Source organism: Drosophila montana, unplaced genomic scaffold, assembly GCF_035044405.1.
Source record: "Drosophila montana isolate Dmon_TW-CO22-7 unplaced genomic scaffold, ASM3504440v1 contig_3733_1, whole genome shotgun sequence".
Lineage (NCBI taxonomy): Eukaryota > Metazoa > Arthropoda > Insecta > Diptera > Drosophilidae > Drosophila > Drosophila montana.
In genome coordinates, this window is record NW_026998620.1 from 10,743,287 (window position 1) to 10,770,514 (window position 27,228).

Below are 27,228 nucleotides of genomic sequence, written 5' to 3' on the forward strand. Positions count from 1 at the left end.
TGACCATATTTCTAGCAGCTGTTAGTGTGACCGCAGTTCCGAAATCAGGGCTGTCGTTAGCATTTTTATTTGGTATCGATGCTTTTATTTTTTTGTGATATCAAAGTGTTTTTACCTGGCTACGCTTGCGCAGTTTAAGAGTTTTATTTAAATTGTTTGCTTTTACAAATTGAAAGCGGAAGTGTGCTCAGGCGTTGAACAAAATATATGTGTGTGTCGGGCCAATTGTTTTTAACTATTATTTATGGCATGAAAGCAATTTAATTGTGTTGCGTGTAACAAGATACATTTGATTGCTGCGTACACCATTTGCTGTTGTATTAGTGTGGGTTACATTGTTACATACAAACCGTGGCTAGAGGCCAGCCCCAGCCTGAGCTGCTGGCCATTCAGCACAAACCGCATTCCACAGAGCGGCGGCCACAGCACAGACCATCAATGAAAAAGGTGCGTTCGATCTAAACTGGAGTTGATTTATTTTTACCATATATAAGTTTATCATTAAACGCTTGCAGTAAGCGCCATGCATCACCATCATCCGCCATTGCCCATAATGAGCACGGCAAACGCGGTAGTGCCAGCAACGGTCGCCTCCTCGCAGTCGCAACAACCGCCGCCACAGCAGCAGCCACAACAGCGGCGTCGCAAAAAGCGTCCCAACTACGGCACACGTACCGTGGAGGTGCGTCGTGGCTATAATGGCTTTGGCTTTACCATATCCGGGCAGCAGCCATGCCGCTTGTCCTGCATCATCAGTAATTCGCCCGCCGAGCAGGCGGGTTTGCGCGCCGGTGACTTTCTCATCTCGGTGAACGGCCTCAATGTGTCCAAGCTGCCGCATGAGACAGTGGTGCAGCTAATTGGCAATTCATTCGGCAGCATACGCATGCAGATTGCGGAAAACTATTATTCGGACAGTTCGGACGAGGAGAATGCCAATGCCACGTTGCTGATACAGCGCAGTGCGCGCGGCCAACTGCTGGCGGCCAGCTTGGGACCGGGTGTACGCAACAAGCCGCGTTTCCTGCATCACAAATCCAAGATGCACCGTCTGCGCAACTCCCCACAAAAGAAGCCCCCTGAGGCTGCTGAAGCTGTGGCGCCTGTGGTGATAGCTGCCCTACCGGATCATGCCACGCTGCGTCCGGTGCTGGAGGATGCGCCATTGGCCAGTCTTGGCAAGGTTGCGGATGTGGCCAATGTTAGCGCCATGGTGCGCGCCGTTGGCAGCGCTGCTCTGGAATACCGTGTCATTGTTGGCTATCTGGGCACCATTGAGATGCCAAAACAGATTTCGCACAGCTCCAAGCTGCAAACGGTGCGCTCCTGCATACGCAAGCTGCGCCAGGAGAAACGACAGCCCACCATTGTGCTCATGTGCATCACGCCGGACTCTCTTCGCCTGCAGAGTGCAGGCGGCGGCACACTGGCCACATATGCATCGGCGCGGCTCAACTACGTCAGCTCCTCGTCCGAGAGCGAGAATCGTTTCTTTGGCCTGGTCACCAGCGCCGTGCACAACACGCAAATTGATGAGGAATATGAACTGGAGGACAAGTCCAATGCCAGCGGTGGCCACATTAGTATATCGCACAGCTGTCATGTCTTTGTCATTGATACTAAGCTAATTGAGCATGGACAGCATTTGGCGCGCGCCCATGAATATCGCTTGCAATGCACCAGGGATCCCATTTCAAATCTGTGCCTGGAGTTTCCCAATAACTCGGAGTATGTGGTGAATCTCATACGCAGTATGTACACCATGCGCATCCTACCCCCTGCCAGCCGCAACCAACAGCCGCAGGATTACGAGGCTGGTGCCGCCGCTGCTGCCCACTCACCGCAGCCGTCCAATCACAGCGAGATATCAACAACCACCTCTAACTCGGATTCGGGCATTGGCTTCAACAATGACTGCACCAACATATCTGATCGCATTTTGGTTGTGGACTTTGCCGGCGCACCGGCGGCGGCTGCTCTTGGCCTTGCGCCCATGGCCCCTGCTGCAGCGCGTCCATTGGGCATTGTGGGCGTGCCCGATAATCGCCTGACTGTGCGCGCCATGCCAGATCCCGATCGCAAGTCACCGTCTGCGTCCTGTTCATTGCGTCGCCCCAATTTACTGGCCAGCTTCAATCTGATCAAGAGTCCGGCTACAAACCTCACGGCCACGCGCTCCTGCGATGATGTTCTGAATCTCTTTGTGGATGAATCGCCTGTGCTTGCTGCTGTCGCCTCCATGGATGATATTTCACTGCATTCCACCGCACCCTCGCTGGATGAACCGCACACGTTTGTGCATCCAGCATGCGTGCCCCGCAAGACGCGACGCTCTATACAGCCAATGGCCACAGCTGCGACAGCCCCAGAGCCAACTCCATCCAAACTTAGCGCCCAAGTCTTTGGCAAGCCGCGTTCGCGACAATCGCTGGGCTTTGAGGCCATCGATAGCATCCAGTCACCTGGTCTGGCCTGCGTCGATCAGCCCATGGACACCTGGACCAGTCTGCAGAACTTACACAATGCAATTAATCCGATTACGGATCCACCATCATCTTCATCCACACATTGCCTACTAGAAGCTACCAACAGTGAACCGGATCTGGGGGTGAGTGCAAGCAGATTTTTATATATATATATTTTTATTTGTTTATATGGTGTAGATAATATATATCCTCTATAATTTATTTGTTATAATTTAATAATATAAACAGATTCTTAAGTGGCTTACGTTTTGTTGATAGCTTTTAGAATTTTAAGGATTCTGAATTCATTCAATTTTTATTTAAAATTTTGATTTTCTCGCGGAAGGGTCTTGACTTGTCAATCATCTAGTTGATCATAAGTTATGTATCAGGTATCTCCCATCTAAATATTATATTCCTTAGTGGAAATACGATACGAATCGATCTGTATCTCAGAAACTAGAAACTAGAGAGGGTAGGTAAATAGGGTTAATTTTCAATAGCCCTGGTTTTTGAGCATTACTAAATGATTATAGTAGCTAGATATACCCAATTTGGATATATAGGCTCTTTATAGAATATTTCCTTCAAAATTGAACGCATTTACACACATCTAAATACATTTGTTTTCTTTTGATGAATTCCTTTTTAACGCATATGCGAATTATTTGAAGTCTGTTTCTCCACTGTGCAGCATGTGGCTCGTTTTTTTGTGAGTGTAAAATCCGTATTAGTGTATCACATAGTCAGGATTTTAGCAAACATTCCCTTCTTAAGTTTTAGAAAAAACGTATATCTTTGCATTTGATATAATATATTTTTTCGAAAAATTTTGTAATTATTATTTTGGGCGATTTATGCAAATGTTTTGCCTTGGAACCGGCACTGGTTTTAGATAGCTTTGTTTACCTGGACAGTGGTGGGTTGTGTTACCTGAGCTTGTTAAGCTTATCGCGCCGCTAGCTATCGCTCTCACTGCCGCTCCCGCTCTCTTCCCCTCGCTCTCTTTTACACACACGCTGCGGTCCCCACGATAAGCTACCCCAGCACAAACACATGAATATTTTGGCCTGGTGTTGTGTGATTTTTCTTTGTCAGAAATGGAACTTGGTTTGGGTTGGGGTTGGGTTTGGGGTTTGGGACTTCGGATACCGGCGAGTGCTAATGCTGCTGCTGCTGCTGTTATTCAGTAGTCGGCGCGACGCTTTTGCAATAGGTGTAGTTAGTACGTTCCGTTGTTCGCTGCAGCAGCCTCTGCTGCCGCTTCGCTGCGCGTCGCATTCCTGTAATCGGCGCTCGCGTCACATATTGATAAGGAACGGAAATCGCCGACCTGGGTTGGCCACTAAAAATAAATCGCCAGTGACGTCATGCGCGCCAGCTCAGGCTCTATCGAAAGCTAACTGCGACGTCAACTGCGACGTTGACGTCGTTGTCGCTGCTGAGCTTAATTCAATCTAAAGCAATTAATGGAAAAAAATACACACAACTCGCCATTTGACGACGAAGTCTGCTGACCTTTGCATTGGCGCTCGGCGTTCGGCGTTCAACTTCCCCCCCCGCTACCCCCCACGACTTGGTGCCCGCTGGGATTTCGATTGATTTAGTTTGATTTTTGGTTTGGCCCAACGCGTTTTGTTATATTTTATTTGTATAACGCTGTGTTTTCACTTTCGCTCGTCGGTTTATTCGCGACTTATTTTATTTTTAATTTATTAAAAAACAAGAAAACGCGCGTAATCGTCGTTTTTGTAAAGCGCGAAATATTGAAAAATATTCAAAACAAGAATTGTGCCATAAAAAGTTCAACAGAGGTTCAAGAGCTCAGCGAACTTTATAAAAAAAAAATGTGCATATAATAATAAATTATCGTTAAGTGCCCACAAAAAAGATAAAATTACAAAAAATAAACATTCGAACAAAGTTAAGAACCTCACTTCGACTGTTTTCAACGCCAACTCAATGCAAAAATGTCATTTCGAGAACTCGTTTGTGGGCTACACTCGGAGGAGCATCCGGTAAGCGAAATGACTTTCAGCTATTCTAGAATATATCAAATGCAAGCTGATATAGCAGCTTGGTCCTACAACTGTTTCAACTGGTGCTCCGCTGACCTTTCTAAATGTCATGACCTCATGCCTGATGCCAACTGACCAACCGGTTAGAATTGTAATTATAAACCAAATACATGTACATATATGTATGTACATGTGGTAAATGCTATATACACATATTCCCATGCACATTGTCAACTGAAATTAGAACACGAAATGTATTTCATGTTGCCGAGTCGACACACTTAGCTACCTTTTTATGGTTGCCTGACTTTTGCCCACCCCTTGCACTATTTGTCCCCATCAACCCCAACGGAGGAGTCAGCGATATCATTTTCTGATTACTCAATTCGTGTTTAGTTTGCGTGGCGCATGTTTGCTTTTAGTCTTTCTAGTACAGACACCTGCCTTACCTCACGTTGATTACTGTTATTCATTACAAATACCTAAATACATATAGATAATTGTAGCTAGTACTCAGTCTGTCAAATAGTGAGCTCTGTGCGATGAAGCATTGCCCAACCTTATCCACAAAATATAAATCAATGTAAAGAAGAAGAGTAAATATTGTCCTTCAATTGCCGAATGTGAAATACCCTTCCAGATATACATCCATCAAATATATAAATATGAAAAAGTTCAGACTGCGAGAGTAGCTGAAAGTTTCGGTGACTGAGCGTCGGATTTACAAGTGGCAGGTCGCCGGTTCAAATCCGGCAACGAATATCAAAGTTCTCATATTTGAAATTCAAAATTAAATCAAATAAATGAAAAATTAAGGCGTAAATAATAAGAATAAAAATGTTGTTTTTATTCTGTACAACAAAAATTAGAAATTATTTAATAAATATATAATATAAACATTTTAAAGTGGGTTTATACATTGTTAGTTACGTCATTATGACGCCAGTAATTGCGTGTTAAATAGTAAGAACAATACAGAAAGAATCATATTTAATCATTAATTAATTCTCGTCTGAAAATATGTAAGTTGCGGACAACTTTTGCGTGAATGTTTCTACATACATATGTATATACCATGATCTGTTTTTATTTTGACTAAAAACTTTTACTAACTAGAAAAGACTGAGCACACTTTATTAATATTATAATGCTACTCATTATAATCGGTAAAACTTTATTATTTAAAGTATTTGCATGTGGCTAGACTGCATCATTATTGTAAAATAAAAAACCGCAAAACTGCAGCATTTATGTATTCATATGTTCACTAAGAGTAAAAAGTTGTTTCACATTTTTGTAAAGTACATTTTGCTCTTATATAGACAAAGATTGACTTGAATTAAAAGACAAACTTACAAACTTGAATAAGTAACTAGCTTAACTCAATGCAACTTTAACACTTCTTAAATTGAGTACAGCATTTGAGTCTTTTATCGAGTTTCATGCTTTACTTTTAGCTTGTCTGACTTTTGATTTTGCTCAGTGTACATATTTATATGTATGAAAATGTTCAAGGTTTTCAGAGCGCTTAGAGCGGCACGCAATCCGCCAGAGACCCGACTCTAACAGGTTGCCCCAGACCTGAGCACGACCTTTTTGGCGGCAATGTGCAAGCAACAAGGCACATGCCGTTGCTGTTGCAGGTGTCTGAAAAACAACCCTCGTGCCACAAAAGGAAGCAAGCGACAGCAGCGCAGCAGCAGCATTGTCAGCTGGCAAGGAAAGGCACTTGCCGCAGTTTCTTTGCTTCCTTCCTGCACGCTCGAATGGCCAGCGAAACGTCATGGGAAATGCGCAGCTCGCTGCAAATCGTTTGACTTCAGGTGCGTCTCGGGCTTATAGCTTGACTTGAGGGCACGGTAAGCCACCAAATGACCTTACCACCAATTGCCGACAGCATTTCATAACGTATTTGCCAGCTGACGTGGGCAAGCCATTGCAATGTGCTGCAATGTTGCATGTGATTATGCACGTAGTATAATATGCTGCGGTTATCTATTGCCGATATGACACGAATGTTATGCATTATGTTCTTTTATCTATATACGAACACATATATATTTGTAATTCGCAAGCTTTTTGGTGCTAAACAGACGCCACTTCTGATTAGCCCGCTTATCAGGTATACGGCGCAGCCAGAGGCCAAGCACAAATATTGTATTAATAATTTATTTAAATTTAGACCATCGAATCGAATAACAACAGCAAAGTCTGTTTCTTCAAATAGAAACAGTAAAACAGTACAACAAACCCAAAAACATTAACAATAACAATAACAATAATTGTATCAACTGCGTCAGAAATGATTCTTAATAACAAACACATTTAACATATAGCAGGCACGTAGCCCACCAATTGATATACCCGAGTCCCCTGTAAACAATTCGCAAGTGACAATACACAAAGCTCTGCTAAATATGCTAAAAACAAATATTAACCAACAAGCTCTCAGATCTCATATAGTTAAGTCAATGAAAGAATGTCTAAGCCAACTGCATCAATAAAGAGGTATCGGGGTTTATGTTTAATGTCCATTTAATGTGTCGATCAAATACGACTGATCGATTATACGTCTAACCTAAAACTAGGTTTACATACACACCCCTTTGTTTGTTATTAGTTTTTATAATGTTGTATGAACGTATCAACTTATTTTACCTTTTAAAATCATAATTACATTATGCTACATATACATGTTATCATATAATTTCACATTCCCTCGATAAGGAGGATTTTCAGAAATAAGAATCACAATTCCTGATGCAAAGATTGTACAAAAAGGAAAAGAGGACAGACTAAGTCTATCTACTTGTAAAATAGTTTAGAATAAATGCTTTAATACGAGAAGATTCTAAATTGTTGCTTTTTTAACACTTTTTAATAAATAATTTTAAGAAACGATACAATTCGCCCGAAGATATCATATAACAGTTACATATATCAATTTTTCATTTGAGATACGAAAGTTTTCCAGAAAATGTAAATTATCAACTGTATTCGAATTTGTAGAGCTCTTTCAATAAATGTTTCATATACTGCTTATTAAAATTCCACTTTTAATATTAGTATATAGAAAACATGCGTTACTTAACATACTGTTAAATAGAGCACACACTGTTAAATAACAGCTCGAAAAAGGCGCTGTAATGTAGTCTTTAAGAAAATATCTTTATTTAATTTAAAAAAATTATTTTTAAGACAAATAATTATATTTCTACACCTTTCATATATACCGTTGCAATATATACCCTGTAAAAAGTTGATATGCCCTTTAGCTACACTCTCTACAAATTATGGAATTAAATTACAAAGCTGACAGAGAGCGCAGCGAGCGGCACAGCAAAAACACCTGACTCTGGCATTGTACCCTCGATATCAGGTGCCAGTGACTAACTGGCGTGGTGGTGGCAGCAGCAAACACAACAACAACAGCAACAATAACAACAACAACAGAAATACTCCCCTTCAACCAACAATAAAAAAATAAATAAAACGCGCGCACGCGCTCTTTTTCCACTGCGCCGCTCAACAGCTGCCGCTGCTGCTGTCGCTGCTTGTTGTTGTTGTTGTTGTTGTAGATGCCGTCGTTACTGAGCCAAGTTAACAACGGCGAAACGTTAACAGCGCTCAAAACGCGTGAGTCAGTCTTTGAGCACAGCTCGTACGCAACGCATGAACAAAAAAACCAGAGAAAATTATTCATTAACTTAATGAATCGATCAGAAAAATATATAAAGAAATGTGTTATTAAGTTCACCAAGAGCCATACAAATTAATATTTCAGCCGTGCTAATTACGGCTGATTCGCCGGCGCAGTCCCCCCCGCCTCTTCGATTTTGTGTATGTGGCGTTAAGAAACGCATTTCTAAATTTGAGCCTTGTGGCTTGTTTTGTGCGCTAAAAATAAAACGCGAAAAGTAAAGAAAAAAATAATAATAACAATAACAAAAGCACATGCAAATATTTTCCAGTTTATAAACTGTGCACACATCACACACACGCACACACACACAGGCACACACGGGGTTATGCTCCAAAAATATTTCATGTAATTGCCCGGAGGTTATTTTGCGTAAATAATCGCAAAATCGCCGCCAAAGTGAAACAACGTCATTCAAAAATCGCGCACGAAACGCACACAAAACGCGCGCGTTAAAAAAAATTCCCCCCGAAAACAAGTTGAGAATTTGAGTGTTTGGAAATATTTGACCTCTGACGCGTCTGTGTATTTTCCCGCTAGACAAATTTGATTTATGCGTTAGTGTATGGGTTTGTGTGTGTTTTTTTATAAACTTTACCTAGAACTCTTTATAAAAGATATAAACAAAACATAATCGTACAATTAAAAAGCAAAGTATTCGCACGTTTGCAGTTTAACCGGAATTTTGGGGCTTGTTCGTGCCAGCTGCTGCTCTCCCGTTCTCTGATTAATATGGCCCATTCAAAATCGGCGCCAATAATACGATATTCAGCTATAGATTCCACCTAAATCTTCAGTGTAGCACATTTCCGTATAATCTGCCAAAAATAGCCAGCAACATGCTTACATTGTGGCATTCCATGGAAGGCTTTTTTGATTGCAATCATCATCTAGGGAATTGCAGGCCACAAATTACACAACTTGTATTATAATGCCGCGATCATAGATATCTTTCAAGTATTATTGTGATTATGGAATGACTGTTAAATGATGTCACAGCCAATGCAAAGGCAAAGCTTTGATCTTTGTTTGCCTGGCCGCCTGCCTGACTGCATCAAAGGCAAGAACGTAGAGCTCTACAGACATGCAGGGGGTATCTACACCGAGAGAAATGTTCATGCATTGTATTCTTGAATTTCGAGTAAAATCAATTTTGAAGTTAAAATTTGAAAAATTCAAAAAAAATTAGTTCATTACAAAATACTTACAACAAGAATTTGCATACTCGGAATAAGATTAAATTTATCTCTAGGGATATATCTTTGATAAAGTTTCAAGGCTTGTGCTGGATTTTCTCTGAGTGTAGGCTAGTCAACTTTAGCTGGGAGCAGTCTCTTGTATATATGTATATGTACATATATATAGCTGACTTATTCACCAGGCGTCGTGGCTTTTTAGCGATCGCTGTTGTTAATTATACAATGATCACTGGATAATACTCTTCACTCTATAGGCACAACACAATGGCGCGGCTTTTGTCGCTTGATGGCATCTATAATTCTGTGTGAGCAGATTGCTTTAATAGAAATAGTGGGTGTATCAATAATTTATGCAGAGCATTACCTTTTTCCTTTTAAGAACCTATCTTAACTATTAGAGAGCCCCCCTTTAAGCCCCTGTCACTAGTCAAAGTTGAGTATTTTAATCAATTTGGTCTGGTTTGTTTGTTTTTCAGCCACAAATTTATTCAACTTGCATTAGGGCCTAGTCACGATTTAGCCTCCTCCAACTTGTTTACCCTATTTTCTCTATCTCAACTTTTTAAGGTATTTTCCATATACTATGGCACACGATCAATTTATGATCTTTTGGAATGCACATAAATATATCGCTGCTGCAATAATTAGTGTTGCTTATGCCCTGTAATTACCAACTACAAAAGGGTATGTTGCGCAGACGGTTAAAGGTACACAAAAAAATAAATAATAAGAATGTCTGAGGGTTTATTTCTATATTCTTTGACAGGGGAAAAGCTTGGCTAGTAATCGCCATTTCTACCAATCTTAATTAAGGTCGGCCTACGACCTTTCCATCTCTGAACATAATACAGGGTATCTCAGTGTCAGCCATTAAGGCAACACTTACCTTATTTACGACTCAGCGTAATATTTTCCATTTGAAACCCAATTAATGTCCGAAAACTGCGTTTAATTTAGTTGGCTTATTTCATGAAATTGCGCATTGAAATTGGCAAACCAAAAATATTTGCATATATCCGCCTTGGTTTTAGGTAAACCCACTGCTCAAGCGTTTTTAGGTGACGCATTGTCAATTTCTATAGTTGGTAGCTCAATATAAGTTATAATGAAAACAAAAACTTGGCCAACTCATTTCGCATGCGCGCCAGGTAAAAAGAAAGCAGAAATCCATAAAAAAGAAAAACCACCTTTGTCGGATAATATAGAAATTGCAAAAAGTACTTGGAACGCAACTTGAAGACGTCATTGTCAGCGTCAATTGGCCGCATCAGCTCCAGCCACATGCTCGGGCACATCTGTGTCGTCTCCAGTGCGTCAGACATGGGCGCCGAATCCCCCCCCCCCCCCCCCCTTTGCCCCTTTGCCACAGCTGTGCCAAATACAAACGCACATTTTAATTCTCCAGCGCGAAAATGGCTTTTCCCGCATTTGGCATGTATCGATATGTGTAGCTGTGCGCGTGTGTGCGTGTGTGTGTGTGGCACTCGTGAGTTTACCTTTGCCGTGGCATTTGCGCTGGAAAATTCAGTTAAACGCGAACAGCCAAGCTAAACGCACGCCCCCCTTTTTCTGGTTAAACTGCCGTCCAGAACTTTGCGTTTTAATTTGCAATAAGAAAAAAAATATCAAAAAACAGTTTATTTCCCCAATTCTTTAGCGCGAGTCATGAGCAACAGCGCTACAGTGAACACTGCTAAAACACAAACCAAAGACACAATTTTAACAAACAACAACAATTCGAGCAGCATCTGCAACATGGTGGAGCGCTTCGTGCAATCTCTGGGTCAGCTGAACGATTCCGGCAGCTGCTTCGATGCTAGCTTCGAGGTCAAGCACATCTTGCAGAGCCCCAGCCTGATGACGGGCACGCCCAACGGCCGACAGCGTCATCGGTGCCTCACCGAACTGGATCGGGAGCAGCTGACACGCTTTGTACAGGAGTTCGAAGCGCGTCAGTCTGTGGCCTCCACGCCCAAAGCTAAATGCATATCGCCGTTTTTATGCCGCAAGGCCAAAGAGATTTATCGCAGCGCCAGTGGCAGACGGAGCGCCTCGCCGCACATCTACATAGAGCCTGTGCAGGAGCTGGAGGAGCACCAGCAGGAGCAGCAGCAGCACACACGCAAATCTGCTGAAGCTGAGGACTTGATGCCGCCACCGATGGCACTGGCACGCGTGCAGGCCGAGCGACGCAGCTGCCGCAGTGCGTCGCGTGTGCTGCAGTTCTTCAGCTCGGCGACCAAGCGGCGCAGTGACAGTCGAAAGCTCAGTGAAGTCGATACGGATGCCAGTCGTGCCGGTTCGCCTGTCCTGCTGCGTATCAGCGCCAGCAAGCAGCTGGAGGAGGAGCAACAGCAGCATCTGGGCTGCATGCCACTGCCAGGCAGCGGCACGGGCAGCGGCTCCGATGAGGATGAGGAACATGACGACGGCATCAGTTCGGCCAGCTCCAATTTGACTTCACAGTCGGGCAGCTGTAGCAGCAACAGCCGCAACATATCGCCAGACTCCAGCTTCGAGATGCATGCCCCACTCTTGCCCAGCTTCAAGGTGACGCCGCCGCGTGGCGTCTGCAAGGCGGGCAAAACTGCGGCCAGCGAATTTGCGCGCTTTCTGCGCGGCTCCTTCCATGCCAAACGCGCCTCCATCACAACGTTGCGGCGTTCGCTCAGCGATCCGGATGCCATGCAGCAGCTGGACTTCACCAAGCCGCCGCCGATGATGACGAAGACGACAACGACGACGTTGCAGCCCCTCGGCGATGTCAGCAATGTGATGCGCGTGAGTCACTTTTGAAAACAATCACTCGATCCCCTCATTTTCCACGGCAGGAGACGCTCGCTTTGGGTCATCCAGCTGTTTTCCATTAGATCATAAGCACATTTGTTTACGTTTAAGCCTCACATTAGGAACTCTTGTTTATTTACGCTCGAGTCAGCTTCAATCATTTCTATTTAAACCCCCTCCCCCGCCATCCACCCTATATCAGTTCAACAGTTCACACACATATGGCAATGGCAATTTCTGGCCGTCTTTGCCTGTTCACTTGGCCATCAGTTTTGATCGATTTAGTAGCACATAACCTAGATTAGCCTTAAATACGTGTACACCATTTACCTATAGTTGATGTATCCCAATAAAAGCCAACCTGTTTGTAAATACTCGTGTGCCGTACCATCAAATTGTTTAAAGGTTTATCGCGTGCCAACGGCTCGAATTGATTTTTAATTGCTATTTTAAAAGTTTGCTTGTTGTTTCTCTACATGAGATCAATCAAAATGTGTTGACTGAAGACTTTAATAGAAATTCGTGTTGAAATATGCAATCGAAATGATTTAAAAGATTTAAATTAATGGATTTTAATTAATGGACACATAGGAAAATAGCAAGTAGTTCGAGTTATAGACGTCCGATTTGAAGGGATTTTATACAACTTACTGGGGAGATACAATAGTTATATATAATGTCACTTCTTTGTTCAAATCATTTTTGTATATAACAAATTCTGCATATTAAATGCCTATTTAAAAAACTGAAAACATTTCTTAAAAATATAAATTTTTTTTCCTTAAATCAAATGTTAAAGAATGTTTATAAGCGGAAAAACAATAAAAACAATGTCTTAAAACTCAAATTTCTGGCGAATTTGAATTTCTAGCAACTCGCATGTACGTTAACCGGTTAAATTTATAACAGCTCAATTTAATTTATTATTAATTATTCAATGTATATACAATGTATACATAATTTTCTCAAGATTACTTTCACTATTAATATTAATATATATTTGACTAAATAATTTTTGTATAGTATTTTCTGAAAATATTTTTATAGTTGTTCTATTAAAAAATAATTTCATTTTTGTTTGTCCATATTTGAAATGAAAAGCTAAAGAATTGTTAGTATAGCATCTAAATTCAGACTATTTTTATTTATTTTATTTTTTGGAGGCACAACTTTGCTTTCATAATGAAGTTATTGACACTTGAACAAGTTACTTTTACAATAAAGACGTTTATTCAAATAATTATCTTTCCCAGCGTATTATCATGCTAATGCTAAAACTTATTCATAAATCGATTCATCTTCCGGAACTGACGTCTGAGCTGGTTGAAGAGCTATAAGTAAAATAAATTGAATAGCTACACAAAAGCGTACAATTTATTCATATTTCACACTTTTTATTATTTGTACATATTTGAATTGAATTGACAATTGTATTTTTATGGATTGCCATAATGACTTTCTAATTGTTGAATTTGCATGGACGACGCATTGCCCATTTTCACTTTCCATTAAAACGTTGTTGTGTTTTCTTAATTCTCTTCAATTGCTGCCGAGGCAGCGCCCACGTGAATAGAGTATTCAGAAATATGAATCATTTATCAATAAAAATAAATTATGTACGCACACAAGCAAAGGGAATGACCATATAATGCCCACAAACTTCGTTTACATACATACGACAATCTATATTTCATATTTACTTATGTATATACAATTTTACATGTGTATGAACATACATACATATGTACATGCTTCTTCCGCTTTAAATAACGCCGGAACGCAGATGACCCGCATTGGAATCCATAAAATTAACGTAAATCAACAACAACAACAACAACAACAATAGAACCAACGGGCAGCCGCCTGCCGGATATTTAATTTAATGCCAGCGTGTGCAATTGCTAAAAAGGAAAAAAAAAATACCAAAAAAAAACAAAAAGAAAAATGTGTATAAAATTCTTAACGATCTAAAAGTCTGGCGCGCAGCACGCTAGCGCACATTAAAGCAAATTTTCTGCTAACTAAACTGAACAAAACTAAACAAATCATAAATAACAATTAATTTATGTTGGTCCATTTGCAGCTGGTCGATCAGGGCAACTTGAGTATTTCGTAGGGTCATGTGTTAAACGCCACGCGTGAACCGCACCGCTCCCGCCCCCGCCGCCACCTCTTAATCTTTCGCTTTGCAAAATAACTTAATTTATAAGCTAAATACGCAGCGGTCGGTAGACACTGGCCCGCATTTTAGCTCCCCGTTGTTGCTGTAATTGCTTGGCATTTTAATTATTTCAATTGTCTAGGCTCTTTGTTTATTTGGCATCGCAAATGGGCGCTTTAATTTATTTGCGCCGCTTTTGGTTATTTTTAGCACAATTTATTTACTTGCAGCATATTTCCATGTGTGTTTAGCTAGTTCATTAAAATTTCTGCTGCATACTTATATGGGCAGCGGCTTTTAGAATCAACAAAAATATGCTATTAATTGATAAAAGCAAAAAAAGAAAACAAACAAACAAAATGCCTTGGCAACAAAATTAATTGGCAATGTACGATATAAACGTTTAATTAGCCGACCAGCTGCCCAATCCACTGAGGCAACACGAGTGCAAGAGCGACAGAGAGCGAGCACACACCCACAACAAACATACATACAAGAATTTCATTCATAAGCAACAAACGAGACAACAAAAGCGAAAAGAGCAGCCGGTGTCAGGTAAATAGGCAAACACAACGCAGCAAAAACAAAGAGCTTAAATGTAATAATACATATGTATGTATACACACATGCATAGCAGAAAGCAAAAAAGAAAAAACAGCAACAATAGCAATATGAGTAAGCAATAACTCGCACACAAAGGCAGCTGCACGTCGAGTTCGAAATTCGAAATAAAAGAGCGAACGTGCGAGTTAGATCGAACAAGTAGGTAAGCTCCAGCGAGACAGTCACGATTGATCGAACCTAGCGTTTGTTCAAACTGCAGCCAACCTTTATGTTTGAATATAAATTTCTGCGATTCTGCATTCAGGGTTTTAGCAGCGACGACACTGGTGTGGCCACCCATAAAATCTCCCAAGCTCCCAGCATTTCAAAACAATTTCTGGATCGTTTCAACCAGCGCCCACTTGCAACTTGTGTGCTGTGTGTTCGCTGACATTTTTGCTTTGTTGGATTTGGTTGGATACAACATTCAAATGCACAACGTATGTACATACATGTATATATGTATTTGTGCGTACGTCTGATCAGCAGCTGGCTGAGCACAACACAGCCGAAGTCAGTTACTTTATACACGTTGGGGCTGCGAGTCAGAGATTCGAAACTCGGTAGTGTAGCAACGTGCGAGAGCGGGAGCGGGAGAAGAGAAGTTTGTGATAACATCCACTAAAAAGTAATTTAATAGCCAATGCCAAAGAGCAATAACAACAGAATAACAAATAACAACTGAAAGTGAAGCAAAAGTGCTCAGTTAGATTTGTGTTTTGTTGGCAAAAGCGGCACGTTTGCGCTTTCTCACCCACACAGCCAGCATACACACACACACAAGAAGAGCAGCGAAAATTTCGCAAAGCGATGACACGCCTTGGGAATACTTAAAATAATAAAAAAAAAAAAAAACAATTGAAACCGAAAACAAAGCACGCAACTGCGACTGCGACTGCAACTGCAACTGCGACTGCGGGTATGTTTCACAGCGTCAACTTCCAACTATGGTTAGTTAGTTTTTGTCATTAGCATGCGTAACGACCAGTTTATATGTATGTATATATGTATGTCTGAGTATGCTCTCTTCTTAGCATAAAGTAACTGAAAGTCGTCCATCCCTACTTACTCTCCACCCACCCCCTTTCTCAACCTCTTTGTTCGACAATTGCAATTGACAATGGGCCCAATTTGAGATAAGATATTCGAAATTCTAATCGCTGCTTTATTTGTGGACTCATGATTTATCAGCAATTCAGAGAAACTGTGTCGCGTTTCTGGGAATTAACAGACGCATATCTTACAAATGTTTAATATATTGCATATGGTACATACATACATATATATTTATGGATATTTATGTATGTATATTATGGCTGTTGAGCATTTATTTGTTTGTCTCTGAATTAAGTTGATATCTGTGCATTTTCTACCCATCCGCCAAAAAGTACGCCATATATCTTAAAGTGCGCTTCGAAGTCTGGGTTTTGTGTGTTAGCAAATTTTAGATGTAAGCGGCTTTTTTGATTTGCCAGCTTTTAAGTAGCTCGTAACTGAAAAACTTAATTATGATGAATCATTTAAATAGTTATTTAGCCAGGAAACAGCCGAACAAAAGCGTAGACCATTTACAATCTCAATTTCACGAGCAGTTCAACAGACCGTCAAGAATTTTTGCACGGCATTTTGCCTGCCAGGAGCCAGCTCCAATTACCAAAGGTTTCACGTTTTAAGCGCCAGCCAAGTACACTGTACAAAAATTGTGCTTGACTTTATTTATGTTTTTAATTTACTAACCAAACTGAGCATAATTTTGATTTATTCACAACACTAAGGCTAACAATATTAAAATCAATCTTAGACTTAAATTGGCTACAATTACTATTTTAATATGACGCTCTCCTTCTCGTTCCCTCCTCTTTTCGCAATTTAAGGATAAACTCGGTGAATTTGCGCCCGCCGGACGAATCTCAGAACACAGATTCAAATCAAGTGGGATTTATATATATGTATATATAAAATATATATACATATATATTTTTCAAGAAGACCAAAAAAAAAAATCCAACGCTCACAAAACTGCACCTTTTAAACTTGCTTAAATTTGAAACTTTACCACGTTTTTCTTTCGGTGTATTGAGTTATATACTTGTTGTATATGGATCGTATTCCTTTGCCATCGCATTAGCTCATGCTTTAACGCTGCCGCCTGACGATTAAGCTATAGACAAGATTACAGCTGGGGAGGTAACCGGAGCTAAAGCCATTCAAGTTAATTTACTCGTGGGATTTTGTTTATTTTTATTGTATTTTTTTTTATATTGCCTGCTTTTCCGTTTGCGGCTTTCGCATCGAGACATCATCGGCTTCAAATGCAAACTCAGCGCAATGACTTCCATGCCACAGTTTGTGGCAGGGGCAGCTGCGGTTGCAGCGCTGCCGTTGATGACTTTAATATAAAGAGGCAGCAGTCGTGTAACTGTGGCGGTCACCGGAACAACAAAAAATTGTCCATGTTCAGTGTCCACTCAGGCATGCAAAATAAAAACTGAACGAAGAGGGGCTTGAGGCGTGGCATTGTTGCCTCACTGTGCGCTGGCAACAACCTGCCCGACTGTGTCTGTGTTGTGTGTGGCAATTTGAATTGTTGTCCAGCTTTGGCTTTCGTTTTGCTTCGCTAATTTTTCAATTTCCCATTTGATTTTGAGCGCGTCGCTTGTGTCATTTATTTATTTTAATTATTTACTTTGGCAAATTGCTTATTTCCTACTTACTACGGCGCGTCACTCGCTGCCGATTGCCGCAAAATGTTGCCGCCACAATAGCAACATGCAACACCTCCCCCCAGCCCACAATTTACCCGAGTCCCACTCTTGCCCCATTGTTGCAATTGTTTGGCAATCAACGCTGATTTATGTTTGCTCACTTCTTATTTCTCTTTTCAACTGGCTCTCCTTCTCTCTCTTTCTCTCTCTCTCTCGCTCTCTCTGTCTGTTGCTCGTATCGCTGCCTCACTTGTTTTGTTGCGGCCCCAGCACATTTGACCCCGCTGCTGTCTGCTTTGTGCTGCCCCTTGCCCCCTCTGCCCCAGACTGAAGTTGTGCATTTAGCTGGGGGTCGCCACATTCTGCTCTTCTTTCTGACCCAATTTCTATGCATATACACAAATATATATTTCTGTGCATGAACTCATGCGATAAGCCAAAGAGCTTATTGTTAAAATTTTTATCTTTTGTATGCACTTTAAGCTTATTGCGTCACTTTGTGAAAATTCGTTGGGGTTTTTTTTTATGTAAAATAAGAACACGTCCCAAAAATTCGTTCAGCCTTTTTAATATCAAGTCGTACATGAAAAAAACTCAAGTACATCAAGAAGTCGAATAGAATTGTATTTACTGCGGTCGCGAAGTTTTATTTTACTTCAATTACAGAAATTCTGAACATTTTCGAAATTTAATATTTGCGAACTTTCAAAACATGTTTATTTCATGTGTGCCTTCCACTCGAATTAAATACGTTTAAACCTTTGGTAAGGTAGAAACAAACTTAAAACAAGTATTCGCATTCTGGACTTACACACCAACAACAAAAATCTTCAAATGTAATTAAGTTAAGTTAAGTTAATTGGATTCTTGATCCAAGTACCGTTTCAAGTGAATAAATCAGTGTAGCCCGTATTCATGACGTGAAGGCAATTTCTATAGGGCTTCAAATTTTCCTATCAATCTTAATTAATTCAATTAAAATAGATATCTAATATTTGTTTTTATATATACCCTATGTATTTGTAATCTATGGAAAAAAGTAATTGACTTTTAAAAGGTTTAAGCTAAGATTTTTCTGAGTTATCATAAAAAAATAAATGAAATTGATCAATACTGAATGGGATCTGGAAATGTTTCTGCCTGCTTAATAATAGCCACCAAGGTGCAATTAATTGCCTCTCAAGGTTAAAACACTTGTGTTTTAATTGTTTTAAGTGAACACAAAAATTGTCGAGTGTTTCGAATTTGGCGTAAAAATATGCATATATCTTATTTAATTCGAAAATATCTCAATGCACTCCCAAATTGATAAGAAGCTGATATAGAAATTTAAACACAGATTAATATGGAATTTAAACTATTGATAATGTCGTGGTGCTCCATTTGAAATTCTCTGGGCATATACATATGTATATGCAACATCTCTGAACAGCTTTCATTTGTGTGATGTTTGTGGCGTGACCGGCAATTGTTCAATCCCGAAGTCATCTCACACGAGCCGAACCAATTGGTTTCTATTAATGAAAATTGGCTTTGCCCTCTTACGTTCGAGTCTGCCAACCGGAAATGTTTCAAATTTCTCTCACATACATAAAAGATGCTATATATATATATATATCTATTTAGGTAGACAAATTTTGTTGGTTGTGATACGTCGATGCCAAACTTGAGCTTAGAAACAGAATTCATTAATCTCTCGCAACAAAAGCATCATTAAACGAGACACTGTGGGAAATGCACAAATATGCGTATATGTATATATATGTGAACAAGGGAGTGTGTTCGACTAGAAGTTACCCTGTAGCCAACTAAAGTAAAACCCAAATACCAGTAAATATTAGAATTTTCGTTAATTTAACTGTGACTTTTTTAACAATTATCATGGTTTTGATTAGAAAGAGAAGATATTTAAATATATATAGATAGGAATAGATTTTCATTTGTGGTTTTTCTAAAGTGTTACACAATATATGCATATATTCTTAAGCATAAACATCAGATATATGTATTTCAGATACTTATACAGTGAAAGTTCTCTTGAGTGTTCACCTTCCGTTTCAATTCTATTTTTTTCGAGGTTTGCTTTAAATAGATGTAGAAGAAATAACAAAAAATAAGAAAAACATTCAATCATTATTATACCCTTGCAGAGGGTATTATAATTTTGTCGTGAAATGTGTAACGCATAGAAGAAGACATCTCCGACAGCATAAAGTATATATATCCATGATCAGTATCAACAGCCGAGTCGATATAGCCATGTCCGTCTGTCCGGCTGTCCGTCTGTTTGTTTCTATACGAACTCGTCTCTCAGTTTTAAAGCTATCTTTATGAAACTTTGCAGAAGTACCTCTTTCTGTTGCACTCAGTACATATGTCAAAACCAGCTGGATCGGACCACTATATCATATAGCTGCCAGAGGAATGATCGGTCGAAAAGTAGGTTCTTGTATGAAAAACATTTTTGTTTAACAAGATTTCTTGATCAAACTCGGCATTTATTAGTTTTACTATGCTCCTTATATATATGAAAAATCCTATCAACATCGGACAACTATATCATATAGCTGCCATAGGAATGATCGGTCGAAAATTAAGTTGTTGTATGGAAAACATATTTGTTTATCAAGATATCGTGACCAACCTCGGCATTTATTAGTTTTACTATGCTCCCTCCATTTATGCAAAATCTTATTTACATCGGACTACTATATCATATAGCTGCCATAGGAACGATCGGTCGAAAATTAAGATGTTGTATTGAGAACTTCTTTGTTTTTCCTTCTTTCTCGTTTTCTACATATTTCTGTAAAAGTTAATGATCTATTAATGGATATTTTGAAACTATTCGATTGTGTTTAAGAACACAAATTGTCAATTGTATCAAGATGTCTTTAATTATATTTCATATAAAACTTGTTTGTTTTTTGGTTTGGAAATAGATTTTGTACAACAATAATAATGTATTTAGGTGGACAAAAGAGAAAAAGTTTTTAGAAAAGTAAGAAAAAAAAGATTGGGAAGTCAAATTGGCCGACTAAAGAAGCGCAGTTCATCAGTCGAGATTTCACTGTAACGAAACGTATCTACAGCTTAGAAGACGTAGATGATTTGGGCCTAGTTAGTAGTTAGTTACAGATGTTTGCACCACTTTGTTGTATTACAATTTACGCCCATTTCTATGGGAACCGGGTGGGCATACAAACCGCAGACACAGACATAAATACAAACAAATATATGTATAATGAAAATTATGTATAAATAGCTGCGGCAACAGCTTCGAGTTTGTCTGACAAAAGTGATTATCAGCAAAGTGCAGCAAATGGATCGGACAGGCAGGCAGTCCCAGAAACGACACTCATCACAATATGTGTGTGTACACACACAAACACACACACACACGCTCACTACATATGCCTAAAGGATGGCTTTACAATTTGTTCACACAATTAGAATTGTGGGCGAGAGGAGTGGCAGCCAGGGGGAGACAATCAATAGTTGCCAATGGCTGTTGCAACTGTTGCATGCGTCACACACACAAACCCACACACACACACGTAAACAAATTGAAGCCTCAACTTCTACACATAACAAAAAATAAATAAATAAAACTAAAAAGTTCAAAAGTTTATCGTGTCGTCTGTTTAGGGCTTGGCCGTGATAATGACAGACGTGATCGGCCAGTGCGTCCCTCATTTCCACATTCCCTCAATTTGTACTTGTAAATTGCCCATGAAAATGAACTCATACACTTTAAAGAGCGCTGCGCATTGGTCAAAATCAAGTTGTAATGAGAATAGTTGCAGAAAGCTATTCCGAGCACTCGTCTTCATATACAGTGTGCCTGGAATACCCATTAGAAGAAACACTTTGAAGCGATTGTCAGATTCTAATTATGCTCTATATAGGGTATTTTACAGCTAAGCAACAGATTTTGTTTTGTTTTGAATCCTACGGTAGGAATCGTTTCAAAATTGAGTTTTTTATTATTTACAATTATTTTGGTTTTTAAGATGCCGATATGACATTTATGTAGGAAGCATAGTTCAATCAAGTTCTTTTAATAAAAGTTGAGGTTATTTATGAAAATGCACATCAAGTTGTATTTTTCTGCCTCTTATATTAATCTTTCCTGAGGTAACTGTTATTTATTCTATGTTATACTGTAAAATATGGTATTTTAATAATAGATCAGTCTTGTTCAGGCATTGATATCTATTTATTTATCAATATTTAAGAAAATGACTTCAATCCAATTTAATTAGAAGCATTAAAAAACGTTTTCTATCTGAAAAATGTGGAAATAAGAGCTAAAGATGATCTTAAAGTGGCTATCACATTCTGCCCTATTACTACGATATCTTCTCATAACATAGTAGTTCTCTTATTGTGACAATCTATTCTTATTGTGCTTTTGTTTTTTCCAGAACCGCGCACTGCCCACCAATGCGTCGCCCTTTCGTCGCGCCTGGGGTCAATCATCGTTTCGCACGTCGCGCGCCGACAAGGTGGCCAAATCAGGGTCTGGCAGCAGTCCATTAGTGCGACGCACTGCCTCCATGAATGCCTCCGACAACGATGTGTACATCAAGACGCTCATGCTGGACGAGCTCAAGCCGGCCAAGCAACAGTCGCAGCAGTTGGCGATCTTTCAAGTGCCGCAAATACTCACAACACCGGCGCCGCCATCCAGCGTAATGGTCAAAGCTGCCGCTGGCGGCGTTGGTGAATCAACGCTGGAGCTAGCGTCACAGCCGGAGCAAGGGGGCCCCAGTTGTTGGGGCACATCCTTTGAGCGCATGCTGCAAGATGCCGCCGGCATGCAGACCTTTGCGGAATTTCTCAAAAAGGAATTCTCGGCGGAGAACATCTACTTTTGGACTGCCTGCGAGCGCTACAAATGCTTGGAATCGGAGCCGGAGCGCGTGACGGTGGCACGAGAAATCTTTGGCAAACATTTGGCCAACAGCAGCAGCGATCCGGTCAACGTGGACTCGCAGGCGCGCAATCTTAGCGATGAGAAACTGGCCAGCGGCGCCTCGGACATCTTTGCGGCGGCACAAAAGCAAATTTTTAACCTGATGAAATTCGATAGCTATCAGCGCTTCATACGCTCCGACCTGTACAAGAGCTGCGTGGAGGCGGAGCAGAAGCAACAGCCGCTACCCTACACGGGCGCCGATCTGGATGAGCTGCTGAAGACAAATTTTCACGTAGTGGCCTCGCCCAAGGTGAGTAGCGAGTCATTGTGTGTGCTTTGGGACATTCCTATTGATTCATTGGCTTTTCCAGCTCAAAAAATCTGCAAGCAATGCCGAGGATCGGCGACGTAAAAGTCTATTGCCCTGGCATCGCAAGACGCGCAGCAAATCCCGCGATCGCAGCGAACTGATGGCCGATCTGCAGCAGACGCTGATGCCACCGCCACAAGCACCAGGATTAGCTCCGCCACCACCACCATTGCTGGCGCTGCTGGCTGGTGGCTCGGTGAGCGATCTGCATAGTTCCCGCTCCTCGTTGTCGTCCTTCGATGCGGGACAGCCCGGACAGGGTGCCAGCGCAGACAGCGTGTGCTCCTTGTGTCGTGTCATACTCACCGATGGCGCCACAACTATTGTGCAGACACGTCCCGGTGAGACGGTGGGTCAGCTGGTGGAGCGTCTGTTGGAGAAACGTAACCTGGTCTATCCCTACTATGATGTTGTGTTCCAGGGCAGCAACAAGTCCATAGATACGCAGCAGTCCTCACAAATGCTGGCCGGCAAAGAGGTGCTAATCGAGCGTCGAGTAGCCTTCAAACTAGATTTGCCCGATCCCAAGGTCATATCGGTCAAAAGCAAGCCCAAGAAGCAGCTACATGAGGTTATCCGGCCCATTCTAAACAAATACAACTATCAAATGGAAAGGGTGCAGGTCCTGCTGCGCGACACTCAGGCGCCGCTTGATTTGATGCAGCCTGTCACTGTGGCAGATGGCCAACGGCTGCAGATAGCACTGATCCAGCCGGATTTTCAGCAAGGCGGCGGCAGTAGCATGCCGCCGAAGCATAGCAAACCAATGAAGCCGCTGCCCACGCTTGCGCCAGATTCCACGCAGGGCCAGCTGGATGAGCTCACCAACAAGATGTTTAATGAGCTGCTGCAGAGCAAGGCAGTTGCCGTAGCGGCGGCGTCAGCGTCAACGCCGCACAAACCAAGCGATCTGTGCTCCATGAAATCAAATGAAGCACCCTCGGAGAGCTCCTCCTCGCTATTTGAGCGTATGCGACGCCAACATCGCGATAATAGCAACATTCCAGGCAGCAAGCTGCCCAAGCTCAAAAAGAAATCCACAAGCAGTCAACATTCCGAGGAGGCAGGCCCAGCTGCAGTACCAAATTTAGATCCAAAAAAACCCATCATAGCAAAGCTAAAGGCGGGCGTCAAACTGCAGTCAACGGAGCGAGTAGCGGAGCATCAGGGTGAGAAGCCACACGTCAAGCCGGTTCCTGCCTGTTATTCACATTAAAACCTCTGTTTGCAGATGAACTACTCGAGGGCCTAAAGCGTGCGCAATTGGCGCGCCTGGAGGATCAGCGCGGCACAGAGATCAACTTTGATTTGCCCGACTTTCTCAAAAACAAAGAGAATCTCAATGCGGCTGCCTCCAAGCTGCGCAAGGTGCGCGCCAATTTGAGTCCAGTTAATAAGACCAGCAACACCCCGGTGGATGCGCCACAGCCAGCGCCGCGGCATTCTATTACACGCGGTCAACAGCCGCAGTCGCCCATGAAGGTGGATCTGGAGCAGGAGACAGAGTTACCGGCGATGTCAACGCCCATTGAACAGCAGGAGCTACAGGAATTTGCCAAAGCGCCGCCACCGTTGCCGCCCAAGCCAAAGGTGTTGCCTATTAAGCCATCAAATTGGGGCGTGGCAAATACCCCGCCCAATGGCAACAACAGCAACAAATTCTCGCCTGCAAAGCTCACATCCACAAAAACGGCGTCGACGACGACGACAACGTCGCCCACAATCACGGCCAACACTTTGTCTTTTGCCGGCAAATTGCCACTGGAGATGGCACGCAAATCGCTGGAGCAGGCGAGTACACGTTGTGCCTACCTCGATGAGCCCAGCAGCAGCTTTGTTTAATCCTAAGCCCACTTATCGATCTTCTGTCTGATCTTTGTACATACTTTTATATATATTTATTTACACTTGTATTGTATTTTTAAAGTGTCCCATCAGAAGGAACCATGACGAACGTAGCAGTCCACAACTGCTCCACGAAGTGATCGTGTGTATTTATAATTAGCTGCACCTAATCTTAAGTTTAACTGAGTAAATAAATGCCTATATATACCTATATTGCCATAAGTTTTTAACTAATTACATTTTTGCTTACACACACATATTTGTGTAAATATTGTTAAAAACATCTGGTTGTAAAACTCTGTCCAATTTCAAATACGAAATAGGCTGTATTATACAGAATCCCATACATTTGTGCATAAATTTTTCTTCGTTTATCAATTATCAAAATATATTTTAAATAGTACTGGTTACTATGTCAATCGAAATCGTCATTCAAACATAGGGCCTAATATATAATATTATTATAATATTTAAAAAAGCCTCAAATAACTCAAATAATTAAAAATAACGAATAGCGGACCGACCGCGACCACTGCATAATATTTCAAAACACATTTTAATTATATTTTTATTTCCCTACTCTCTCATATATAAAGACCTGTTGCTTGTAGAATTTCTCATTCAAAGCTAAACAGAATGAGGATTATCATGCAGCTCAGTGTCCTTCTGTGCCTGTTACTGAGCCTGGCGACAGCTTTCAAACTAAATAAAGCCACTAAGCTACGAAAAGGTAACGAAATTGCAAACAAAAAATATGTTAGTAGTAATATTTATCCAGAAATTTCAGACGTTTGCACGCTAGATGCCCAATATGGTGATTGTAAAGGGCACCAGTGGAAATGGTATTATGACTTCGTACGCGACCGTTGCAGAGAGTTTGACTGGAGCGGCTGTGGCGGCAATGCAAATCTCTTTCATAGTCAAAGCAGCTGTATGAATTACTGCTTGAACCCGAGCAACAAATACAATATGCAAGATTTCGAAAATGAAAATGATGATGAGTAAATAAATAAGTTGTCTAACTTTAAAAATAAAAATGTATTTAGAGGTTTCGTGTTTTTTGCCTTAGCCTAGCATATCGCGTCTCCTTAACGCTGTTGGACATCAACGTTTAATCTTTTGAGCCGCCAGGCAGCCCACAGAAAGTACAATCAAATGGCGGGTGTCGGTTTAGGACCGTGCGTAGGCGGCTGTATTGATGCCGTGGTTTGAGAGCCGCCCATATTAATATCCGTTAGCTGATTGCCACCAGAGTCCAGCTGCTTTGTCTGCTCACCACTGCTAAGCTCGTTGCGCGCTTCCTCGACAATTTCGTCTGTAATGCGATACGTAATGGGAGCTGGCTGCTTTGCTGGCAGCCAATCGGGAATGATTTTGTCGTGCAACCGCCATTTGCCGTACTCATTGGAAATGTGTTTCTCAAAGACAACATACTCCAGCACATCCTTGGTAAGAATCTCACTGCCGTGCATTAGGCGACCAAAGCGATCGTATATAGCCAGCATTTGTTGGGTGTGAAAACGAACTGTGACCTGCGCAAACTGATTCTCCTTAGTTATAACTTCAGTGACGCGCGCATGTACCACACGGGGCGGCTCCAGCGATTGCAGAAAACGCCAATGTATTGTCTTATCCTTGACATTGTGCATCATTTCCGGATAGCAGCGTTCGCTAACAAATTCACGAATCTTATACTTTTCCTTAGCCGCCATATGCGTATGCGCTGCTATATAGATTTCCTGGGCCTGTACACCAAAGTCATCACTGCTAAAGTTCTCCTCATACGAGCGTATCTTTCGTACAGCCATAAGACTTTTTGATTTCTTTTCAAGAAATTCAAGTTTTTGCTTAGCCCCCGTAGAGGAAATTATTGACTTTTTGCCATCCCCCTCTGGCGGTACATATGCCTCAAATATGCCACCCGTGCAGCTTATGTGAAACGGACGTTCCATCCACGGACGCGGTGGCAATACACCACGTTCTTTCATACGGCTACGCATTTCCTCCTTGTTTATATCTTGCGGCTTCTCACGCAAGTTGGGCAGCTCAATTTTTATAAATTTTTGCCTACGCAAGCGCTTAAACTCAGGCTTCCAGTGCTTAGTCTGTCGATGTCGCACTTGCTGCACTTGGAGTGCATTCTGTAAGCCTGGACACAACAAACGCATTCCCGCTGACGCCAACTGAGGCATCTGTAATTTCAATAAAAACAAAACTCTGTATTGTAGTTAAGAGGCGCCTACATATTTTCCTAAAGGTTACCTGCATCTGAACGATCTTCATGCTGGCACAGACTAGTTTTTCCATGGTTAATTCAAATTTGTTATTCTAAAAACTCTGCAAAGCACTTACTGAATGCTTATACAATCATTAATCGATAACTGTTGCCAACTAGCGATACTACTATCGATACTGAGTATTCAACATGACATCGAGTACACATTAGTTAAACAC

At 41.3% G+C, this 27,228-nt stretch overlaps 2 protein-coding genes and 1 long non-coding RNA gene across 9 annotated transcripts; 1 reads left to right on the forward strand and 2 right to left on the reverse strand.

The window, feature by feature from the left end:
- The first annotated feature begins 119 nt into the window (after window positions 1-119).
- Window positions 120-25,815, forward strand: loco (locomotion defects). 6 transcript variants are annotated; one of them, XM_064693549.1, is made up of 6 exons: window positions 120-447; window positions 516-2,608; window positions 22,066-22,869; window positions 22,931-24,098; window positions 24,161-25,504; window positions 25,553-25,815. In XM_064693549.1, the coding sequence occupies exons 2-5, from the start codon at window positions 524-526 to the stop codon at window positions 24,769-24,771; spliced, it is 4,668 nt and encodes a 1,555-aa protein (XP_064549619.1). In that variant the 5' UTR covers window positions 120-447; window positions 516-523; the 3' UTR covers window positions 24,772-25,504; window positions 25,553-25,815. The 6 variants fall into 6 exon arrangements, with proteins under 6 accessions (XP_064549619.1, XP_064549618.1, XP_064549621.1 ...); XM_064693548.1 differs by having other exon boundaries at window positions 25,562-25,815; XM_064693550.1 differs by lacking the exons at window positions 120-447; window positions 516-2,608 and adding exons at window positions 8,170-8,323; window positions 11,040-12,163 and having other exon boundaries at window positions 25,562-25,815.
- LOC135436105 (uncharacterized) lies at window positions 8,742-10,468 on the reverse strand. Of its 2 annotated transcripts, none has more exons than XR_010437479.1 (3): window positions 10,269-10,468; window positions 9,392-9,683; window positions 8,742-9,312 (listed from the first exon to the last, which is right to left on the reverse strand). It is a non-coding gene; the product is annotated as an uncharacterized LOC135436105 (long non-coding RNA). The 2 variants fall into 2 exon arrangements; XR_010437480.1 differs by having other exon boundaries at window positions 9,392-9,699.
- Window positions 25,789-27,191, reverse strand: mRpL45 (mitochondrial ribosomal protein L45). The gene is made up of 2 exons (XM_064693566.1): window positions 27,037-27,191; window positions 25,789-26,966 (listed from the first exon to the last, which is right to left on the reverse strand). Exons 1-2 carry the CDS (start codon window positions 27,079-27,081, stop codon window positions 25,926-25,928), a joined length of 1,086 nt encoding a protein of 361 aa, XP_064549636.1. The 5' UTR covers window positions 27,082-27,191; the 3' UTR covers window positions 25,789-25,925.
- Between the last annotated feature and the right edge of the window lie 37 nt (window positions 27,192-27,228).